Genomic DNA, 20402 nt, shown 5'->3' with positions numbered 1-20402 from the left:
CAGTGCCTTAGACCTCTGCCACTCGGGAGGCCACCTTAACCTGAAAACTATTTATAATCTTCTAACTCTAAACCCCCTAGAAATAGCATTTTACCTTTTGAGGACTAACAAAATGTCCCCGGTTGGTCCAATTTTTGTTTCTTCTACTAGAAGAATAGTTAAACATGTCACACACACACACACACACACACACACACACACACACACACACACACACACACACACACACACACACACACACACACACACACACACACACACACACACACACACACACACACACACACACACACACACACACACACACACTATTATGCATTCTCATCCTTGCTGCTGAGCTCCATTTGTTTATGGCTGACTGGGAGCTATTGGCAACGCTGCCTGTATACATAATGCCAGGCAGTGTTTCTGTTTCCTGTCCATAGGAAGGCTGAATGAATAGATATGTAAATGTAGCGTTGTTCGACATATCCAAATGCAACATTAGCATAACAGTTCATATCAATCACACATCTCCCGCCTTCACGGCCACTCGTACAGTGGAATACCAAGTGGGACCGGCAATGTTTGTCACATACACATAAACATAGATGCACGCTCATGCAAAAACACATGCTCAAACACTGGAGCCCATTCCCTCCCCCTACACATAACATACACACTCTTGCACAGCTGGTTCCTTTTTCTTCCCCTCTCCCATCATAGTCCTGTATACACTATACAGTCATCTCTTACACACGTTTACTTACACACAGTATGCGCACACACACACCCACCCTGTCTCTCTAAACACTTATCTTATACGTAGACTTATTGTCAAATATTTATGAATGCATATCCACTGTCCAACCAATTGACTTGAAAGTCATGCTTTACTATTAAGCATAATCCATCTGATTCAGCCTGAAACACATACACACAGACAGACACACACACACACACATCCCTGTGTGTTTAAAGTCCAGCTCTGAGCTTCCCTTTTCGACCGTTCCACCTAATCTCTAGACAGGATTACAGCCTATGCAGGTTGGACAGCCTTCCTATTTACAGACACATCTAATTTGTCAACCTCAATTCAATTACATACAAACCCTCAGTCTTATCTTTCCTCCAACCGTAGCGGTGTATAACATTAGAGGAATAGCCTAGCATTAGCTATGTAGCGGTACCATAGCAGTGCTAGCCCGGACTCTGGCTCTCTGGCCAAGGAGCAACATGGACGTACCTTCACGGCTCGGAGAGTAAATGATGCGGATTAGCACTCCCATCTGTAATTCATGGGGTGTGCTGGCTACTCTAGTATGTTATGTTTGTGGTTGAGTGGAACTGAGGGGGAAAGGCCTGATTAACAGGAAAGGCCTGTGGGGAGGGAGATGGGGATATGGGGAGGGGGAGGTCTGTGCATGAAGGCAGACAGGGAGGGAGGGAGGGAGAAGGACGCAGGCAGGCAGGCAGCGAGAGATGGGGAGGAAGGAAGAGGTCTGTGTGCTTGGAGGGAGAGGTCTGTGCATGGAGGCAGAGGAAGTGAGGGAGAAAGAGGGAGGCAGTCAGTGAAAGATGGGGGAGAGAGAGAGAGATGTGGAGGAAGTGAGAGGTCTGTGGAAAAGGAGAGGGGGGATGTAATGAAAGCCCGTGCGCGTGCCGTCTCTGGGTCTTATCTCAGCGAAGCACAACCAAGACAGGAGATCCAGAGGGGGATGGAGTAATATCCCCTCCCTCTATCCCCTGTCTAGCTCCCCTTAGTGTCTATTGCTCAGGAATATCTATTTTCTTCCATTTCACTCCCTCAGTCATCATCTATCCCATCCTTTGTATATTTCCCTTCTTCTTCACTTTTCTTCAAATTGTCATCCCACTCTTTTCTCTCCTATTGTCTCTTCCCACTAATTTATCTTATTCTACCTCCCTGTTACTCTCCTCTCGTCTTATTCTTTCCTTCCATCATGCTTTCTCTGCGTTTTCCTTTCCTCTCTCTCTCGTCCATTTTCTCAGGCCAGACTGGACAGTTCTCTCAGTGAGTCTGTCACGGCTCTCTCATTTATAATCATTACAGCTGCTTTTTGTATCAGCCATAATAAAACAATGATTGCCAGATAGAATGTATCTCCTCACTGCTAATTAGACCATGGATCAAAGCGACACCACGGAAAGTCGTGCGAAGCCTTGCCCTGCCACCTCTCTTCTCTCCATACCTTCTTACTCTGAGATGTCTTCCTTTCTTCACCTTTTTTAATCATTAATTTCTTCTTTCTTTCTTCTCCTTTTGATTGTCACTCCTTACTTCCTCTATTTATTTACAGTGGGGCAAAAAAAAGTATTTAGTCAGCCACCAATTGTGCAAGTTCTACCACTTAAAAAGATGAGATAGGCCTGTAAGTTTCATCACAGGTACACTTCAACTATGACAGACAAAATGAGAGAGAAAAACATCCAGAAAATCACATTGTAGGATTTTTAATACATTTATTTGAAAATTATGGTGGAAAATAAGTATTAGGTCACCTACAAACGAGCAAGATTTCTGGTTTTCACAGACCTGTAACTTCTTCTTTAAGAGGCTCCTCTGTCCTCCACTCGTTACCTGTATTAATGGCACCTGTTTGATCTTGTTATCAGTATAAAAGACACCTGTCCACAACCTCAAACAGTCACACTCCAAACTCCACTATGGCCAAGACCAAAGAGCTGTCAAAGGACACCAGAAACAAAATTGTAGACCTGCACCAGGCTGGGAAGAATCTGCAATAGGTAAGCAGCTTGGTTTGAGAAATCAACTGTGGGAGCAATTATTAGGAAATTGAAGACATACAAGACCACTGATAATCTCCCTCGATCTGGGGCTCCACGCAAGATCTCACCACGTGGGGTCAAAATGATCACAAGAACGGTGAGCAAAAATCCCAGAACCACACGGGGGGACCTAGTGAATGACCTGCAGAGAGCTGGGACCAAAGTAACAAAGCCTACCATCAGTAACACACTACGCCGCCAGGGACTCAAATCCTGCAGTGCCAGACGTGTCCCTCTGCTTAAGCCAGTACATGTCCAGGCCCGTCTGAAGTTTGCTAGAGAGCATTTGGATGATCCAGAAGAAGATTGGAAGAATGTCATATGGTCAGATGAATCCAAAATATAACTTTTTGGTAAAAACTCTACTCGTTGTGTTTGGAGGACAAAGAATGCTGAGTTGCATCCAAATAACACCATACCTACTGTGAAGCCTGGGGGTGGAAACATCATGCTTTGCGGCTGTTTTTCTGCAAAGGGACCAGGACGACTGATCCGTGTAAAAGAAAGAATGAATGGGGCCATGTATCGTGAGATTTAGAGTGAAAACCTCCTTCCATCAGCAAGGGCATTGAAGATGAAACGTGGCTGGGTCTTTCAGCATGACAATGATCCTAAACTCACCTTCCGGGCAACGAAGGAGTGGCTTCGTAAGAAGCATTTCAAGGTCCTGGAGTGGCCTAGCCAGTCTCCAGATCTCAACCCCATAGAAAATCTTTGGAGGGAGGTGAAAGTCCGTGTTGCCCAGCAACAGCCCCAAAACATCACTGCTCTAGAGGAGATCTGCATGGAGGGATGGGGCCAAAATACCAGCAACAGTGTGTGGAAACCTTACAGAAAATGTTTGACCTCTGTCATTGCCAACAAAGGGTATATAACAAAGTATTGACATAAACTTTTGTTATTGACCAAATACTTATTTTCCACCATAATTTGCAAATAAATTCATAAAAAATCCTACAATGTGATTTTCTGGATTTTTTTTTCTAATTTTGTCTGTCATATTTGAAGTGTACCTATGATGAAAATTACATGCCTCTTATCTTTTTAAGTGGGAGAACTTGCACAATTGTTGTCTGACTAAATACTTTTTTGCCCCACTGTATACACTGAATATACCGAACACCCTTCCTAATATTGACTCTCACCCCCTACCACAATAGCCTCAGAACATCTTCAATTCGTCGGGGCTTGGACTCTACAACGTGTCGAAAGCGTTCCATAGGGATGCTGGCCCATGTGGACTCAACTTTTCCCACAGTTCTGTCAAATTGGCTGGATGTCCTTTGGGTGGTGCACCATTCTTTATACACACAGTAATCCGTTGAGCTTGAAAAACCAAGCAGCGTTGCAGTTCTAGACACAATCCGATGCCTCTGGCACCTACTACCATACCCTGTTCAAATGCACTTAAATATTTTGTCTACCCATTCACCCTCTGAATGGCACAATCCATGTCTCAATTGTCTCATGGCTTAAAAATAAAAAATAAATTACCTGTCTAATCCCCTTCATCTACACTGATTTGAAGTGGATTTAACAAGTCACGTCAATAAGGGATAATGGCTTCCACCTGGACTCACCTGGTCAGTCTGTCATGGAATGAGCATAATGTTTTGTATACTCAGTGTACATCTCAATTTCAACCTATCTCTCCCTTCCTCTTCTCCCTTTTCCTGTCATTCTTTTTCCCCCTACCCCCCTCGCTTCATTCCTCTCTCCCTCCCCAACATTTCTTTGCCTTTCAGTGGGAGAAGGAGACAAGCACGGGCCATGTTTAATAAAATATAAACCTTTCCGAGAGGGAGAGAAGATAGAACAGAAAGAAGAGAGCGAGAACATCACTCTTCTCCTCCACCCACTTCAGTACCTCTCTCTGGTATCTCCCCCTACACACACACACATATATACATACACACGAACACACATACGCCCCACGTGATAGAGGGAAATGGTCAGATTGGCCTTTATAGAGGAAGGAGATGGGTGAAAGGAAGGAGAGAAACAGAGGGAAGAATAGAGAACCTGGCAATAAGCCGCAGATTACATTGAGTGACAATTTATTTTTAAAATGTTCTCGCAGGATTTAGAGAAGGAAGGAGGGATGGGTTGAGGGAGGAAGGAACCGGAGACGATGGGTGAAGTAGCTGCGGGCTTCCAGATGGACCGTAACTCGACCGTTACAGACCGGTTCCTCCTTGTTAACCCTCCACTCAGCACCACGGTTGACAATCACATGACTCGCCGATAACATTAGTTCCTAATAACATTCCTTCCAGAAATATATGAATGGAGACTTGTTTCCACTTCATAATCCGATTTCCTTCACTTTAAACACAATCATCGAAGTACTGGTTGCTCATCTTGTCCCTCCACACTCCTCTCTTCCCTTCCACCCTCTCTCTCCTTCCCTCTCTTTTCCATTCCAATTTGTTTCATTGGTAATAAGCAGATCAGTAACCACATCCTGTACTGACTGCTGACACCAATGGTGCAATATGTACATGCATATATATAACAAATGTAATTCACAGCCTCTTCACTGTCACACAGTTCCTCAATAACGTTCCCACACACTCATACATTTACTCATGTTATGTATGTCGCTCCTTTCTGATAGAGAGGAGTGAAACAAAGAAAAGAGAGGAGTGAGATTTGTATCTGGTCCCTGAATGATAAACAACTCTCCTCAGATTGTATAGTTGCCCGTACTCGTCTATTTTTAGCCAGAACGCTCATGCGTTTCTTTTCTTCGTCCTTTCCTATTTTTTTTAACACGATAAAAGTGAGTGGCTTCCAAGTAGATGACTCATTTAAGAGCTAACTTATGCTTTTACTTGAAAGTGGAGGTTGCTGCAGTACCTGGCCATCAGCTTCAATGGCACAAACAGAAGGTAGTGGAAGCAAGGCTCATCAAAGCGGGCCCTGGTCCAGGATGAATCTTAGACAGCAAACAGTATGCTAACATTTCTTTACTAACATTTCCTTTCTTTACTGTAATCAAGTGTTAAAAACAAAATATGATTTTGAGTCGGGGAAAAATGTAATGTAACGGCAGCAGATGTTTGCCACGACATATTTCGACCCCAAACCAAGGCACATCTTTGTTTTTATCCACAGTGACATTGTGAATACTGCATCCTTGACGTTGATCAGGTAGTCCTCCATAAGTCACACCCACCTCTTTTTACAGCCAATGAGGACTGTTGAAATAAATTCCTTAACCACTTCGACTTAATTGAGAGCTATTCTCTTTTGTTCACATGCACAAACTGCACACACACACCCACACACAAGTCCTTGTGTGTTTAGTCACAGTAGATCGCTGTGGGTGAATTATTCAGGGTGTATTAAATGTTGATTTCCACAGACCCTCTGAGTCTCTAGCCCGCCTGCCTTAATGGAGACCACCGATGAATATTGTATCCTTCCAGTCAGCGAGACTGGAGGAGATGGAGAGGTACATGGAAGAAAATAAGGTAGGGTGCACAGTCACAGAGGGAGAGACTGGAGGAGAGGCAGATTTGAAATGAGAGAGGGGAGAGACAGAGAGGGTGATATTGATGAGAAGAGAAGTACAGGCAGAGTACAGATGAGAGAAAGACTGAGGGAGAGAGACTGAAGAGACAAACTTTGGGTAGAGGGAGATTTGTATAGGTAGAGGGAGGCTAAAGAAGAGGGGGATGGTAGAGCGAGAGAGGTATTTAAAGACTGAACGTGATGGAGAGACAGAGATAGAGGGTGATAAATAGACTGAAGGATACTGGTAGGCAGAGAGAGAGGAGTGCTGTTTGCTGTCGCTCTCGTGAGGTTTACTAGCTGGCTCTGTTTTATGCAGGTAAGTTGTCTACACTGATTCCATCACTTCCACCATTTCACAGCCATGCATAATATATTTCCTAGCCATCATAGAGCAGTGGTTCCCAAACTAGGGGTCGTGAGCCCATGTGGGGTCGCCCGATATGGAATTGATTTACAAAATCCTTAAAACATTTACAGTACCAGTCAAAAGTTGACACATCTACTCGTTTTCTTTCTTTATTTTGACTATTTTCTACATTGTGGAATAATAGTGAAGGCATCAACACTATGAAATAGCACATATGGAATCATGTACTAACCAAAAAAGGTTTAAACGAAGTAGCCTGCTTTTTTTCCTTGATGACAGCTTTGCACACGCTTGGCATTCTCTCAACCAGCTTCATGAGGTAATCACCTGGAATACATTTCAATTAACAGGGGTGCCTTGTTAATCTACACTGATTGAAGTGGATTTAACAAGTGACATCAATAAGGGATCATAGCTTTCTATGTCATGGAAAGAGCAGGTGTTCCTAATGTTTTGTATACTCAGTGTATATCTCCCCTCCTTTCTTGCGATTGCTGTCTCCCCCCTTTCTCTATCTCTCCTTCTGTCTCTCACCATTCTCTTTCTCTCCAATTCTCTGCCATTGATCTCTCTCGCTGTCGCACCCTCTCTTTCCTCTATCTCTCCCTCCTCCCCCAACCTTGCTCTCTCACACCATTCTCTCTCACTTACTCTTTCTCACTTACTCTTTCTCTACCATTCCCCCACTCTCTGCCCCCCCTCTGCTCCACTATTTCCGGGAAGCGGGAGTGGGCAGACACCCTCTGTCCCTTTCATGGTTCAAATTCCCTTCCGCACTCCTTCATTCCTCTCTACTCCTGCACGTTGCTCGCTTATTAAGTCGTTTCTCTCTTTCTCCTCTTTTCTTCTCCTCTGCCACGATCAGTCTGTTCCCCGTCGAAGACGCCTCTTTTTGCAGCATAATGACAATACCTCCGCTGTCCCACCTAATAGATCTGACAAAAATAACAGGGAGAGCGAGAGAGAGGAGACACACACACACACACTGCAGTCGATCTGGATGACAGGAAGCTCTTGTATCTCTCCCATATTAGATGTGAGCCCTGTGAAGATCATGCTGGATCAGTTAGAGTTAAAGATGAGGCTGCCTGCTGGGATAATGCTCCTCTAAATACCCTCTTTGAATGTTGCCCTTAAAGCTTTGATTCGTTGGAAAAGTTTAGAAGGCCCCACATTTGTCCCATTGTTGAATAATATATGTATGTTATGGTAATTCTCAATACCTAACCTTGGTATTAACATGTAACGCAAAGATTGCGTGTGCACAATGTTGAAATGATTCCATCACAACTCTGATGAGAACCCTCTTATAATAAACTAATTCTGAATGGCTGACATAATATAGTATATAGTGCCTTTGGAAAGTATTCAGACACTTTCAATTTTTCCATATTTTGTTATGTTACAGCCCTTATTCTAAAATGGATTTACATAAAATAAAATCCTCAGCAATCTACACACAATACTCCATAATGACCCAATATTTACATAAGTATTCAGAGCAAAAACCAAGCCATGAGGTTGAAGGAATTGTCCATAAAGCCCAGAGCAAGGATTTTGTCGAGGCACAGATCTGGGGAAGGGTACCAAACCATTTCTGCAGCATTGAATGTCCCCAATAACACAGTGGCCTTCATTATTCTTAAATTGAAGAAGTTTGGAACCACCAAGATTTTCCCAAGATTTGGCAGCGCAGCCAAACTGAGCAATCGGGTGAGAAGGGCCTTGGTCAGGGAGGTGACGAGGAACCCGATGGTCACTGAGCTCTGGAGTTTCTCTGTGGAGATGCGGGAACCTTTCAGAAGGACAACAATCTCTGCAGCAATCCACCAATCAGGCCTTTACGGTAGAGTGACCAGACAGAAGCCACTAATCAGAAAAAGGCTCATGACAGCCCACTTGGAGTTTTCCAAAAGGCACCTAGACTCTCATACCATGAGAAGCAAGATTCTCTGGTCTGATGAAACCAAGATTGAACTCTTTGGGCTGAAAGCTAAGCGTCACGTCTGGAGGAAACCTGGCACCATCCCTATGTTGAAGCGTGGTGGTTGCAGGATCATGCTGTGGGTATGTTTTTCAGCGGCAGGGACTGGGAGACTACTCAGGATCGAGGCAAAGATGAACAGAGCAAAGTACAGAGAGATCCTTGATAAAAACCTGCTCCAGAGTGCTCAGGTCCTCAGACTAGTGCGAAGGTTCACATTCCAACAGGACAACAGGAGGGCAACAACCCAGCAGCAGGACCGCTACCTCCACCTTTGTGCAAGGAGGAGCAGGAGGAGCACTGCCAGAGCCCTGCAAAATGACCTCCAGCAGGCCACAAATGTGCATGTTTCTGCGCAAACGGTCAGAAACAGACTCCATGAGGGTGGTATGAGGGCCCGACGTCCACAGGTGGGGGTTGTGCTTACAGTCGTTGTAGGCTATCTAGTCGTTGTTCACCGACAACAACGAGCCTATAGGGAGGAATTCAGAGACCTGGCTTGGTGGTGCCAGAATAACAACCTATCTCTCAACGTAACCAGGACTAAGGAGATGATTGTGGACTACAGGAAAAGGAGGATCGACCACTCCCCCATTCTCATTGACGGGGCTGTAGTGGAGCAGGTTGAGAGCTTCAACAACAAACTAGAATGGTCGTCAACAACAAACTAGAATGGTCCAAACACACCAAGACAGTTGTGAAGAAGGCACGACAAAGCCTATTCCCCCTCAGAAAACGAAAAAGATTTGGCATGGGTCCTGCATCACTGCCTGGTATGGCAACTGCTCGGCCTCTGACCGCAATGCACTACAGAAGGTTGTGCGTACGGCCCAGTACATCACTGGGGCTAAGCTGCCTGCCATAATTTTTATGCTGATGATACTGTTATTTACTGTTGTGCCTCATCTGACAAAATCTTTCCAGAACTTGCTAAATGCTTTTTATACTGTTCAACATACCTTGTGTCAATTGAAGCTTATCCAAAATACTGACAAAACTAAACTAATGGTGTTTTCTAATGGTGTTTTCTAAAGCAAGAAATAGACCTTTGAACATTTCACCTATTATTTCCTGGCAGGGCATTGAGATTGAGACTGTAACCTCATATACATATCAAGGGCATTTTAATTGATGACGTCCTCTCTTTTTAAATGTCATATTCAACAACTTACAAAAATATTTAAGCTAAAATTGGGATTTTATTTTAGGAATAAGGCCTGTTTTTCTTTAGAAGCCAGAAGGAGGCTAGTAGTATCAGCTACATTTATGCCTTTCGTAGACGATGGGGATATTTTATATATGAATGCTTCCGCTCAGTGTTTGAGATCAATTAAAACCCTTTACCATGGCACTTTGAGATTTATTTTAACCTGCAAAACCCTTACGCACCACTGCACTTTGTATACCAGGGTTGGCCTTCTCTAGTCACTCGTAGGCTTAGTCACTTGTATACTTTTATTTTCAAAGCCATTTTTATTGTTCAGAAATGTGGTGGGTACTCTCTCTTCATTCGCTGGAATTTATCCGACTAACTGTTCGAAATTTCCAAACTGAATTTGGTAAAAAGGCTTTTATGTACTCTGCACCATCATCTTGGAACGCCTTACAAAATACTGTTAAACTGCAAGAACTTGTCCCGATTGGTATTTTTAAATCACTGATGAATGATCTTGAGACTGATTCCCTGACCTGTCAATGTTTTTAATTTGCAGTTTTTGATTGTGTTATGCTCTTGTGAATTCTATGTTTTTTATAGATTACTTGTAGTTTTTCATGTTGTTTGTCTGTAATTTTTGTAATGACTTGGTGCTGCCTATCTTGGCCAGGACGCTCATGAAAAAGAGATTTTTAATCTCAATGAGCCCTTCCTGGTTAAATAAAGGTTTAACAAATAAAAAAATCCAGGACCTCTACACCAGGTAGTGTCAAAAGGAAGGCCCTAAAAATTGTCAAAAACCACCAGCCACCCCAGTAATAGACTGTTCTCTCTACTACCGCACTGCAAGCGGTACTGGAGTGCCAAGTCTAGGACAAAAAGGCTTCTCAACAGTTTTTACCCCCAAGCCATAAGACTCCTAAACAGGTAATCAAATCGCTACCCAGACTATTTGCATTGTGTGCCTCCCCCAAACCCCTCTTTTTACACTGCTGCTATTCTCTGCTTATCATATATGCATAGTAACTTTAACTATACATTCATGTACGTACTACCTAAATTGGCCCGACCCGCCTCACCCAATGTGGTACAGATCTGCTATTTTTTTTAACACTTTAGAACCCCCAACAGCAGCTAGCCAGCTAACTAGCTACTAGCTAGTAGTCAGTCAGCCACTGCTAGCGGTCATCAGACAGCTTCAGCCCGGTCAATTCCTGCCAGTCTGCACAGAGCCATATCAACCAAGAGCATATCGGACTGCTTTTTCTCAACCACATCTCCACTTCTCTGGATTCCTACTGCAAGATCTGAACCTTTACACCGGATCATCCCAGCTAGCTCGCTGCTATCCGAGTGGCAACTCCTGGATAACGCCTCTGTCCCGAAGCAAGCACCGGTTAGCACTCGAGCTAGGCCCATCCCCCAGCTAGCTTAAGAAGTCCATCAGCCAATTCTTGGGCTACTATACCTATTTTGCCAATTGGCCTGGATACTTCCGATACGGAGCCCCGCCGATCCATCACACCTGGTCTGCCGACGTAACCAACAGGCTCGTCCGTCGCAACGTCCCCTGATGCAATTCTACTAGCCTGCTAGTTCTGGCCCCCTAGCTGTCTGAATCCCTGTGTCTCCAGCTCGCCGAGCTACTCACTGGACCCTATGATCACTTGGCTACACATGCCTCTCCCTAATGTCAATATGCCCTATCCATTGGTGTTTGGGTTAGTGATTATTGTCTTATTTCACTGTGGAGCCTCCAGCCCTGCTCTGTATGCCTTAGCTAATCCTTTTGTTCCACCTTCCACACATGCAGTGACCTCACCTGGTTGAAATGGTGTGTCTAGAGACAATACCTCTCTCATCGTCACTCAATGCCTAGGTTTACCTCCACTGTGTTCACATCCTACCATACCCGAGTCTGTACATTATGCCTTGAATCTATACTTCCATGCCCAGAAATCTGCTCCAGTTTCTAGACGACCAGTTCTTCTAGCCTTTAGCCGTACCCTTATCCTACTCCTCCTCTGTTCCTCTGGTGATGTAGAGGTTAATCCAGGCCCTGCAGCAACTAGCTCCACTCCCATTCCCCAGGCGCTCTCATTTGTTGACTTCTGTAACCGTTAAAGCCTTGGTTTCATGCATGTTAAAATTAGAAGCCTCCTCCCTAAGTTTGTTTTATTCACTGCTTTAGCACACCCTGCCAACCCGGGTGTCCTAGCCTTGTCTGAATCCTGGCTTAGGAAGGCCACCAAAAATCCTGAAATTTCCATCCCTAACTATAACATTTTCCGACAAGATAGAACTGCCAAAGGGGGCGGAGTTGCAATCTACTGCAGAGAGAGCCTGTAGAGCTCTGTCACTTTCAAAGTCTGTGCCCAAACAATTTGAGCTTTTACTTTTAAAAATCCACCTTTACGGAAACAAGTCTCTCACGGTTGCCACCTGTTATAGACCCCCTTCAGCCCTCAGCTGTGTCCTGGACACTATATGTGAATTGATTGCCCCCCATCTATCTTCAGAGTTTGTACTGTTTGGTGACCTAAACTGGGACATGTTTAATACCCCGGCCATCCTACAATATAAGATAGATGCCCTCAATCTCACGCAAATTATCAAGGGACATACCAGGTACAACCCTAAACCCTAACTTGCCCTCTAAATACACCTCTGCTGTCTTCAACCAGGATCTCAGCGATCATTGCCTCATTGCCTGCATGCGTAATGGGTCCGCAGTCAAATGACCACCCCTCATCACTGTCAAACACACCCTAAAACACTTCAGCGAGCAGGCCTTTCTAATCGACCTGGCCTGGGTATCCTGGAAGGATCTTGACCTCATCTCGTCAGTAGAGGATGCCTGGTTGTTCTTTAAATGTGTTTTCCTCTCCATCGGAAATAACCATGCCCCGTTGAAAAAATGTAGAACTAAAAACAGATATAGCCCTTGGTTCATCCCAGACTTAACTGTTCTTGACCATCACAAAAACATCCTGTGGTGTTCTGAATTAGCATCGAATAGCCCCTGCGATACGCAGGAACCATTACACTCAGTCATTTAGGAAAGCTAAAGCTAGCTTTTTCAAACAGAAATGTGCATCCTGTATCACTAATTCCAAAAAGTTGACAACACTGTAAAGTCTATGGAAAATAAGAGAACCTCCTCTCAGCTGCCGAATGCACTGAGGGTAGGAAACATTGTCAGCACTGATAAAACTATGATAATCCATCATTTTAATAAGCGTTTTTCTATGGCTGGCCATGATTTCTACCTGGCTACCCCTACTCCGGCCAACATCTCATCACCCCCTTGCAGCAACTTTCCCAAGCCCCCCCGCTTCTCCTTCACCCAAATTTAGACCGCTGATGTTCAGAAAGAGCTGCAAAATCTGTATCCCTACAAATCAGATGTGCTAGACAATCTGGACCCTCTTTTTGCAAAATGATCAGTCGAAATTGTTGCAGCCCCTATTACTAGCCTATTCAACCTCTCGTTCGTATATCGTCTGAGATCCCCAAAGATTGGAAAGCTAAAGCGGTCATCCCCCTCTTCAAAGGGGGAGACATTCTAGACCCAAACTGTTACAGACCCATATCCATCCTGCCCTGCCTTTCTAAAATCTTCGAAAGCCAAGTTAACAAACAGATCACCGTCCAATTTGAATCCCACCGTACCTTCTCCACTATGAAATCTGGTTTCCGAGCTGGTCTTGGGTGCACCTCATCGATAAAAGACAATACTGTGCAGCCATCTTCATCGACCTGGCCAAGGCTTTTGACTCTGTCAATCATCGCATTCTTATTGGCAGACTCAATAGCCTAATGGTGACATAATATATTATATTATAATATAATTATTCTCAATGGCTGACATAAGATGCAGTATGATGTCATGGGACATATTTTTTAGGGGCCAAGATGTCGCCCTCACTCATAGGAGATGTAGACAGGGCAGTCAGTGACATTCTAACATCCCCGGGTCACCCTCCTTTTGCCTCTGTCAAAGATGTAACGCACGCTTCCCCTTGTCAAAGCCTTAACACACACTCACCCGTATCAAACCCTTAACACACACTCCCCCGTGTCCCCTAACATTGTCCCCAAGTCTCCCCACTTTGATGACGTAGGTGTCAGTCTGTTCCCAAAGCTTTTTGACTCTTATTTTATTATTCAACATGCTATTTCAATCCCCCATCCTTCTTAGCTGTATTCCACCACATCAGAGAGCTAATTAATTATGGATCGGATTGGTCTTAAAAACCTACCACGTCCAGACAGTCGCTTCATTACATATGCACAATGTTTTTTGAGCTTTATTTATTCATATCCTGTCAGATTCTTGCCTCAGAACTGTCTTTTATTTATTTATATAAAAGACACACTCACGCTCACTCACATATACACACGATCTCTAATCGTCGTCTCATGAAATGCACTTGGCTAGTGTTGAAAGGGGTTTTGCTCTCATATGTGAGGTGCAGATTATCTTATCCACCTGACACTTGTTTTTCCTCCGTCACCGACATGGCGAGACATTGGAACTATCAACTGAAGTATCAGAGGGAATACAAATTTATGGGAGAGGAGAATATATGGTATCTCTGAATACCTTTGACCTTAAATAACAGCTTTCTGTAGTCTGTCTGTCATGGTTTCATGCCTTAAACTATTGAATGAAAATGCAAAAGGCAGTCTATGAGTGAGACGAGACATTTGTCTTGTGATGCAAGAATTGCAATGTTTAGAATGTCTTATTAATGAAGCATTTGTAGTTTTAAACCAAAAGAAAGTCAAATGCATGTACATTCAAAGGCTACAACTAAATGGTATTTTGCCTTGACCCTGAAATTCCTGGTAACCGGCTTTGTTTGACTAGGGTCTTTTCAGATTTGTCATATGCACTCAAGTGAATCCATATTCTGTATGTGGACTTCATCTCCCACCATGCCTCTCTTCTTCCTGCCTGGTTAGCCGTAGGCGGTGAAGCCCCAAGGCAGCAGTTGAGTAAAACAAACAAGTGGGCTAGAGGAAGGCCCCTTAAGCCTGCCATATAACGGGGGTAGGAAACTTGGATGTACTCCACCAAAAACACCACACACACACACACGTCTGTGTTTAGCCCAATCCAATCATGCGGTGTGTTTAAGCTTACTTTGTAGCAAGCTGTGGGTGTTTGTTTATTATCCAAATCATTTTCCCAAGAGCTGTGTAGATTTGCCAGCAGGGACAGTCATGGAAAGTGGAATGAGTCTAAATTTAGGCTGAAGGAAAGTGTGTATATGTGATGATCAGAAAGTCTCATTGTCTGGAATCTGCAATGGGGGTTCCCCAGGGATCTGTTTTAGGCACCTAAACATGTGACCTTTTTATAGAAAATCACTTATTTTTTTTGTCTACCCCGGTTTTTGGCTGTTGGCGTGTTACATTTTTCTGGATTTTATGGAGAAGACTGATACACTGAATAGAGCACAATATCAAAACACAGCCAAAATATAAAAATGCAGGGCGTGTTGATTTTTATTGAATTTGTGCATAGAAAGTGGGAGAACACTGTCACGCTGTTTTTGCCTCGAATGCTCACAGCCCCAAATTCCTCAACAATGCTCCTTTCTAATTTTCAGAAGTCAAGACTTAAAACATTATTATACATCTTGATCTAGCTCCCTGCTCAAATGTCCATCTTTGTCCGAGGCTGCAGGCAATTAATTAATTGGGATGTTGTCAAGGCTTGGGATACACGTGAAACGGAGCCGATTGTTGGTGTTGGTGTTAACGGATCTATATCTCTGACTTTGATACAGGGAGAGGCAAGTCAGAATGCAGTTCTGCGGAGGGAGGATGTCTTTTTTTCCTTCTCTCTTTTTGCTTTCACTTTCCTCTTTCTCACTTTCCTTCTCTCTATTCTCTGCCATCCCTATCTATTTTTGTGTATCGATATTTTAGCTTTCTCTCCCTCTTTACCCTCTCCTTCTATTACTGCCTGTTCCTCCTTGGCGCCCATCCATTTCCTCTCACTTTTACCTACATCTCTTCGTCAATATTTTTATTTCTTCCCCTCTGTCTTTTTCTTCACACTCCCTCTGCCTCTTCATCCTACCTCCACCATCACCCTCCCTCCCTCTCTAGCTCCCTCCCTCTCCCTCCTGCCCTCCCGCTCTCCCTCCCTCTCTCCCTCTCCCTCCGTGCTAGTTCATTATTGTCAGTGTGTTGTCAGCAGGCTGGTGTTCTGTCCGTAGTAATTCCCTAGTCATTATGAGCTTAGTGTTGGAGCGGGTTCAGATGTTTGAGGAGGCTAATAAGCAAATTAACAAACACACCATTATCTGTTGGACCCGGGGGAACACTGTTGCACTAATCACAACATAACTGCTTACTGCATACTAGCACCTCAGGCAGATATGCTGTACTGGTATGTGTAAGTTGTGTTGGTACGTTTCTGATATGTTTAGGGCAGCCTTTCTCAAACCTCTCCTCAAGGGACTGCCAGTCATTCCATTTATTAACTACTAGCTCACATGATTCAACTTGTCAACTAATTATCAATGAAATGTATTTATAAAGCCCTTTTTATGTCAGAAGCCCTTGACACCTTGAGTCAGATGAGCTAGTCCAGGGCTACAACACACTTGTGTAATGTCTGGATGTCCCAGAGGAGAGGTTTAAGAAGCACTGGTTTAGGGTGTAGTTCTCAGATTTTGTAAGGGAGTGAGGGAGGGAGTGGTGATACTATGTCAAGTTGTATGGGACTAGTATCACTGATGCTGCAACTCATTTAAAGTTGCAACTTTTGTTTTACTTCTTTTTTACTTCTTCATATGTTTGTAAAATGTTTATCTGCAGTTGTTGACAGTGTTTACACATCATCTTACTTTGTTTCATTTACATGACTGAGTGAACTGGTTCTATGGCATTGGTCTAAAGAGCAGGGGCTGTTCCACCCACTAACAATCACGTTGTGCAACCGTTCCCAAGTTCTATTGAGTTGATGTTGAAGATATATGCACTTCTGCCAAAGTGTTGTATAAACACTGTAATGACTTAATTTGTACACACACACACACACACACACACACACACACACACACACACACACACACACACACACACACACACACACACACACACACACACACACACACACACACACACACACACACACACACACTCTGGACCTCCAAGGCTTTCCAAAGCAGTAATAGAAGACAATATAGTGTTTTTAGATGATATAAGCCATCGTCTCATATCGGGTGGATGTTGCAGAATGGACATTTTCAAACATTGTCACACTAGTTCATTACCAGACAATAGTCCACACATGGTTAAAACTTCTTATCCGGTGGAATTGCAGACCGCCAAATTCAAATGAAATGACTATGAATATTTATCTTTCATGAAATCACAATTGCAATACATCAAAATAAAGCTTAACTTGTTGTTAATCCAGCCGTCATGTCAGATTTCAAAACCATGTGATTATCTGAGGACATCGCTCAGCACACAAAACATTACTAACAGTAACCAGCCAAGGACATTAGTCACGAAAGTCAGAAATAGCAATAGTTTTGTTCAGTAATCCAATGGCTCAAATGCAGTCACAAGAGGCAGACGAAAATTCGAAATTGTGTCCGTAAAGTTCGTAGAAACATGTCAAACGATGTTATAATAATAGCACTTCCTGGATGGATTTTCCTCCGTTTTCCGCCTGCCATTTCAGTTCTGTTATACTCACAGACATTATTTTAACCGTTTTGGAAACTTTAGAGTGTTTTCTATCCAAATCTACCAATTATATGGTTTCTGGGCCTGAATAGCAGGCAGTTTACTTTGGGCATGCTTTTCATCCAAAATTCCAAATGCTGCCCCCTATCCCCAAAAAGTTAAACTGCAGTTCAATCTCTTTGTTCTGTCTTTGGGGATGAACAATTATGATGTTATCACAGAGCTTTGTAGGCTTTCCCTTCTTTTTTAAGCAAGTCTTTTGAGTATCATGTCAAGTCATAAGCTGATGTTATACTGTCACAAAGACTACTTGACATTGTCTCTCTCCCTCCCTTCATCCATCCGGTCCTTCATCTCACCCTCCATCAAGACAGCGGATCACATAAAAGCATTAAAACTACATAACAATATATGAAAAAACATATTGTTCTCTTAATCTCTTCATTTGTCTGATTATTCTCTCCATACCTATCTATCCCCCCTTCAGGAGTGTCCCCAGATCCTTCCCTCTACCCAGATTTACATCCCTGTGGGTGTGACCAAGCCAATCACCCTGGCCGCCTGCAACCTGCCCCAGCCCCAGTCTGGCCAGAAGAACTACGAGTGTGTGTTCCACGTGCAGGGAGAGGAGCATAGCGTTACCGCACTGCGCTTCAACAGTACCAGCATCCAGTGTCAGAAGACCTCGGTGAGTTGACGCTCTCTCATGATTTTGTTACGCCCAGCACTAACACAACACATTCAATAAAGCAAAGACTAGCCAATTAGATCGAGTTCCAGAAGACCTTGGGGAGTTAACACTCTGATACACTTATGACTGGTGCAGGTTTTTGTTCCAGTCCATCACTAACACACCTGATGTAATAAATCAAATGCTTGCTGATTGGTTTCATTACCAGTGCTCATGGCGAGAAGGAATTTGGTCAGTGTTTTTTATTTTCCCAGCAGTAACACACCTGATTAGTCTTTTGACCAGTGGTCATGTCTAGGAAGTTTGGCCGGAGTTTAGTTTGTAGGCATGCGGAGAATAAGCGTGAGCACAAGTAGAGGGCCTGCCTGCTGAAGGGTGTGTTGGAAGGATATTTGGGTTGTTTGGTGTGCACATGCATGGGACCATCTGTCAGTTAGAGGATTAGAGTTGCAAATGAGGAAGTGTGTGTGTGTGTGTGTGTGTGTGTGTGTGTGTGTGTGTGTGTGTGTGTGTGTGTGTGTGTGTGTGTGTGTGTGTGTGTGTGTGTGTGTGTGTGTGTGTGTGTGTGTGTGTGTGCGCGTGCGCGTGTGTGCTAAGTGGTGCTGCTATTCACTGAGGCTGAAAATGTGGAGCGGAAGCCTGTCATCTGTCTGTCTGTCTGTCTGTCTGTCTGTCTGTCTGTCTGTCTGTCTGTCTGTCTGTCTGTCTGTCTGTCTGTGTCAATTTAAGAGTCTTTATTGTCATGGGAAACACATGTTTACATTGCCAAAACAAGTGAAATAGATAATAAACATAAGTGCAATAAATTATACAAAATAAAAAAACAGTAAACACTCACAAAAGTTTTAAAAGAATAAAGACATTTCAAGTTTCATATTATGTGCAAATAAAGTACAAAAGGGGAAATAAATAAGTATAAATATGGGTTTCTTTTACAATGCTGGATGTTCTTCATTGGTTGCACTTTTTCTTGTGGCAACAGGTCACAAATCGTGTTGCTGTGATGGCACACTGTGGTATTTCACCCAATAGATATGGGTGAAAATTTGTTTTTTTCCCCCAAATTATTTCTGGGTCTGTGTAATCTGAGGGAAATATGTGTCTCTAACATGATCATACATTTGGCAGGAGGTTAGGACATGCAGCTCAGTTTCCACTTCATTTTGTGGGCAGTGTGCACATACCCTGTCTTCTCTTGAGAGCCAGGTCCAAAAGGCTATGCTCAGTCTGTACATAGTCGAAGATTTCCTTAACTTTGGGTCAGTCACAGTGGCCATATTTTCTGGCACTGTGTACTCTCTATTTAGGGTCAAATAGCATTCTAGCTTGCTTAGTTTTTTTGTAAATTATTTCTAATGTGTCAAGTAATTATCTTTTTGTTTTCTCATGGTTTGGTTGGGTCTAATTGTGTTTCTATCTCTGTGGGGTCTGTTTGTTTTTTTGAACAGAGCCCCATGACCATCTTGCTTGGGGGGCTCTTCTCCAGCTTAATTTCTCTGTAGGTGATGGCTTTGTTATGGAATGTTTGGGATTCGCTTCCTTTTAGATAGTTGTAGAATTTAACATCTCTTTTCTGGATTTTGATAATTAGCGGGTATTGGCCTAATTCTGCTCTGCATGTGTTATTTGGTATTTTACATTGTACACAGATGATGTTTTTTCAGAATTCTGCATGCAGAGTCACAATTTGGTGATTGTACAATTTTGTGAATGCTGAGCAGACCCCAGACCTGGTGATGAGCAGACCCCAGATCTCACAACCATAAAGGCCAATGGGTTGTATAACTGATTCAAGTATTTTTAGCCAGATCCTAATTGGTATGTTGAATTTTATAAATGTAATAAATGGATTTAATAAAGTTTTTTATTTATTTAATTAGACAAGTCAGTTAAACCTCTTTGGCGCAGGTGTGCCGCTAGCGACCCACCTCGACAACATCCTTTGAAATTGCAGAGATCCAAATTCAAATGACAGAAATAGTAATAATAAACATTCATGAAAAAACAAGTGTTATACATAGGTTAAAAGATTAACTTCTTGTTAATCCAGACGCTTTGTCAGATTTCAAAAAGGCTTTACGGCTAAAGCATAAAATGCAATTTTCTGAGGACAGCGCCTCGCGCTCAAAAAAAAGAAAACATTTATCAACCAAGCAGATGAGTCACGAAAGTCAGAAAT

The 20402-nt window shown here is 43.2% G+C and overlaps 1 protein-coding gene across 4 annotated transcripts in view; it reads left to right on the top strand.

Moving 5' to 3' along the window:
• The window catches only part of LOC118399705 (plexin-A1-like), a 365392-nt gene that overhangs the window by 216555 nt on the left and 128435 nt on the right, over positions 1–20402 (top strand). For all 4 annotated transcript variants that reach the window (XM_052473927.1, XM_052473928.1, XM_052473929.1 and 1 more), the window contains exon 10: positions 18020–18220. In XM_052473927.1, coding sequence (XP_052329887.1) covers positions 18020–18220 — 201 coding nt within the window. The remainder of the gene's footprint in view (positions 1–18019; positions 18221–20402) is intronic.

Source organism: Oncorhynchus keta, chromosome 21 (assembly GCF_023373465.1).
Source record: "Oncorhynchus keta strain PuntledgeMale-10-30-2019 chromosome 21, Oket_V2, whole genome shotgun sequence".
Classification (NCBI taxonomy): Eukaryota; Metazoa; Chordata; class Actinopteri; order Salmoniformes; family Salmonidae; genus Oncorhynchus; species Oncorhynchus keta.
This window is presented reverse-complemented; position numbering and strand designations above follow the sequence as displayed.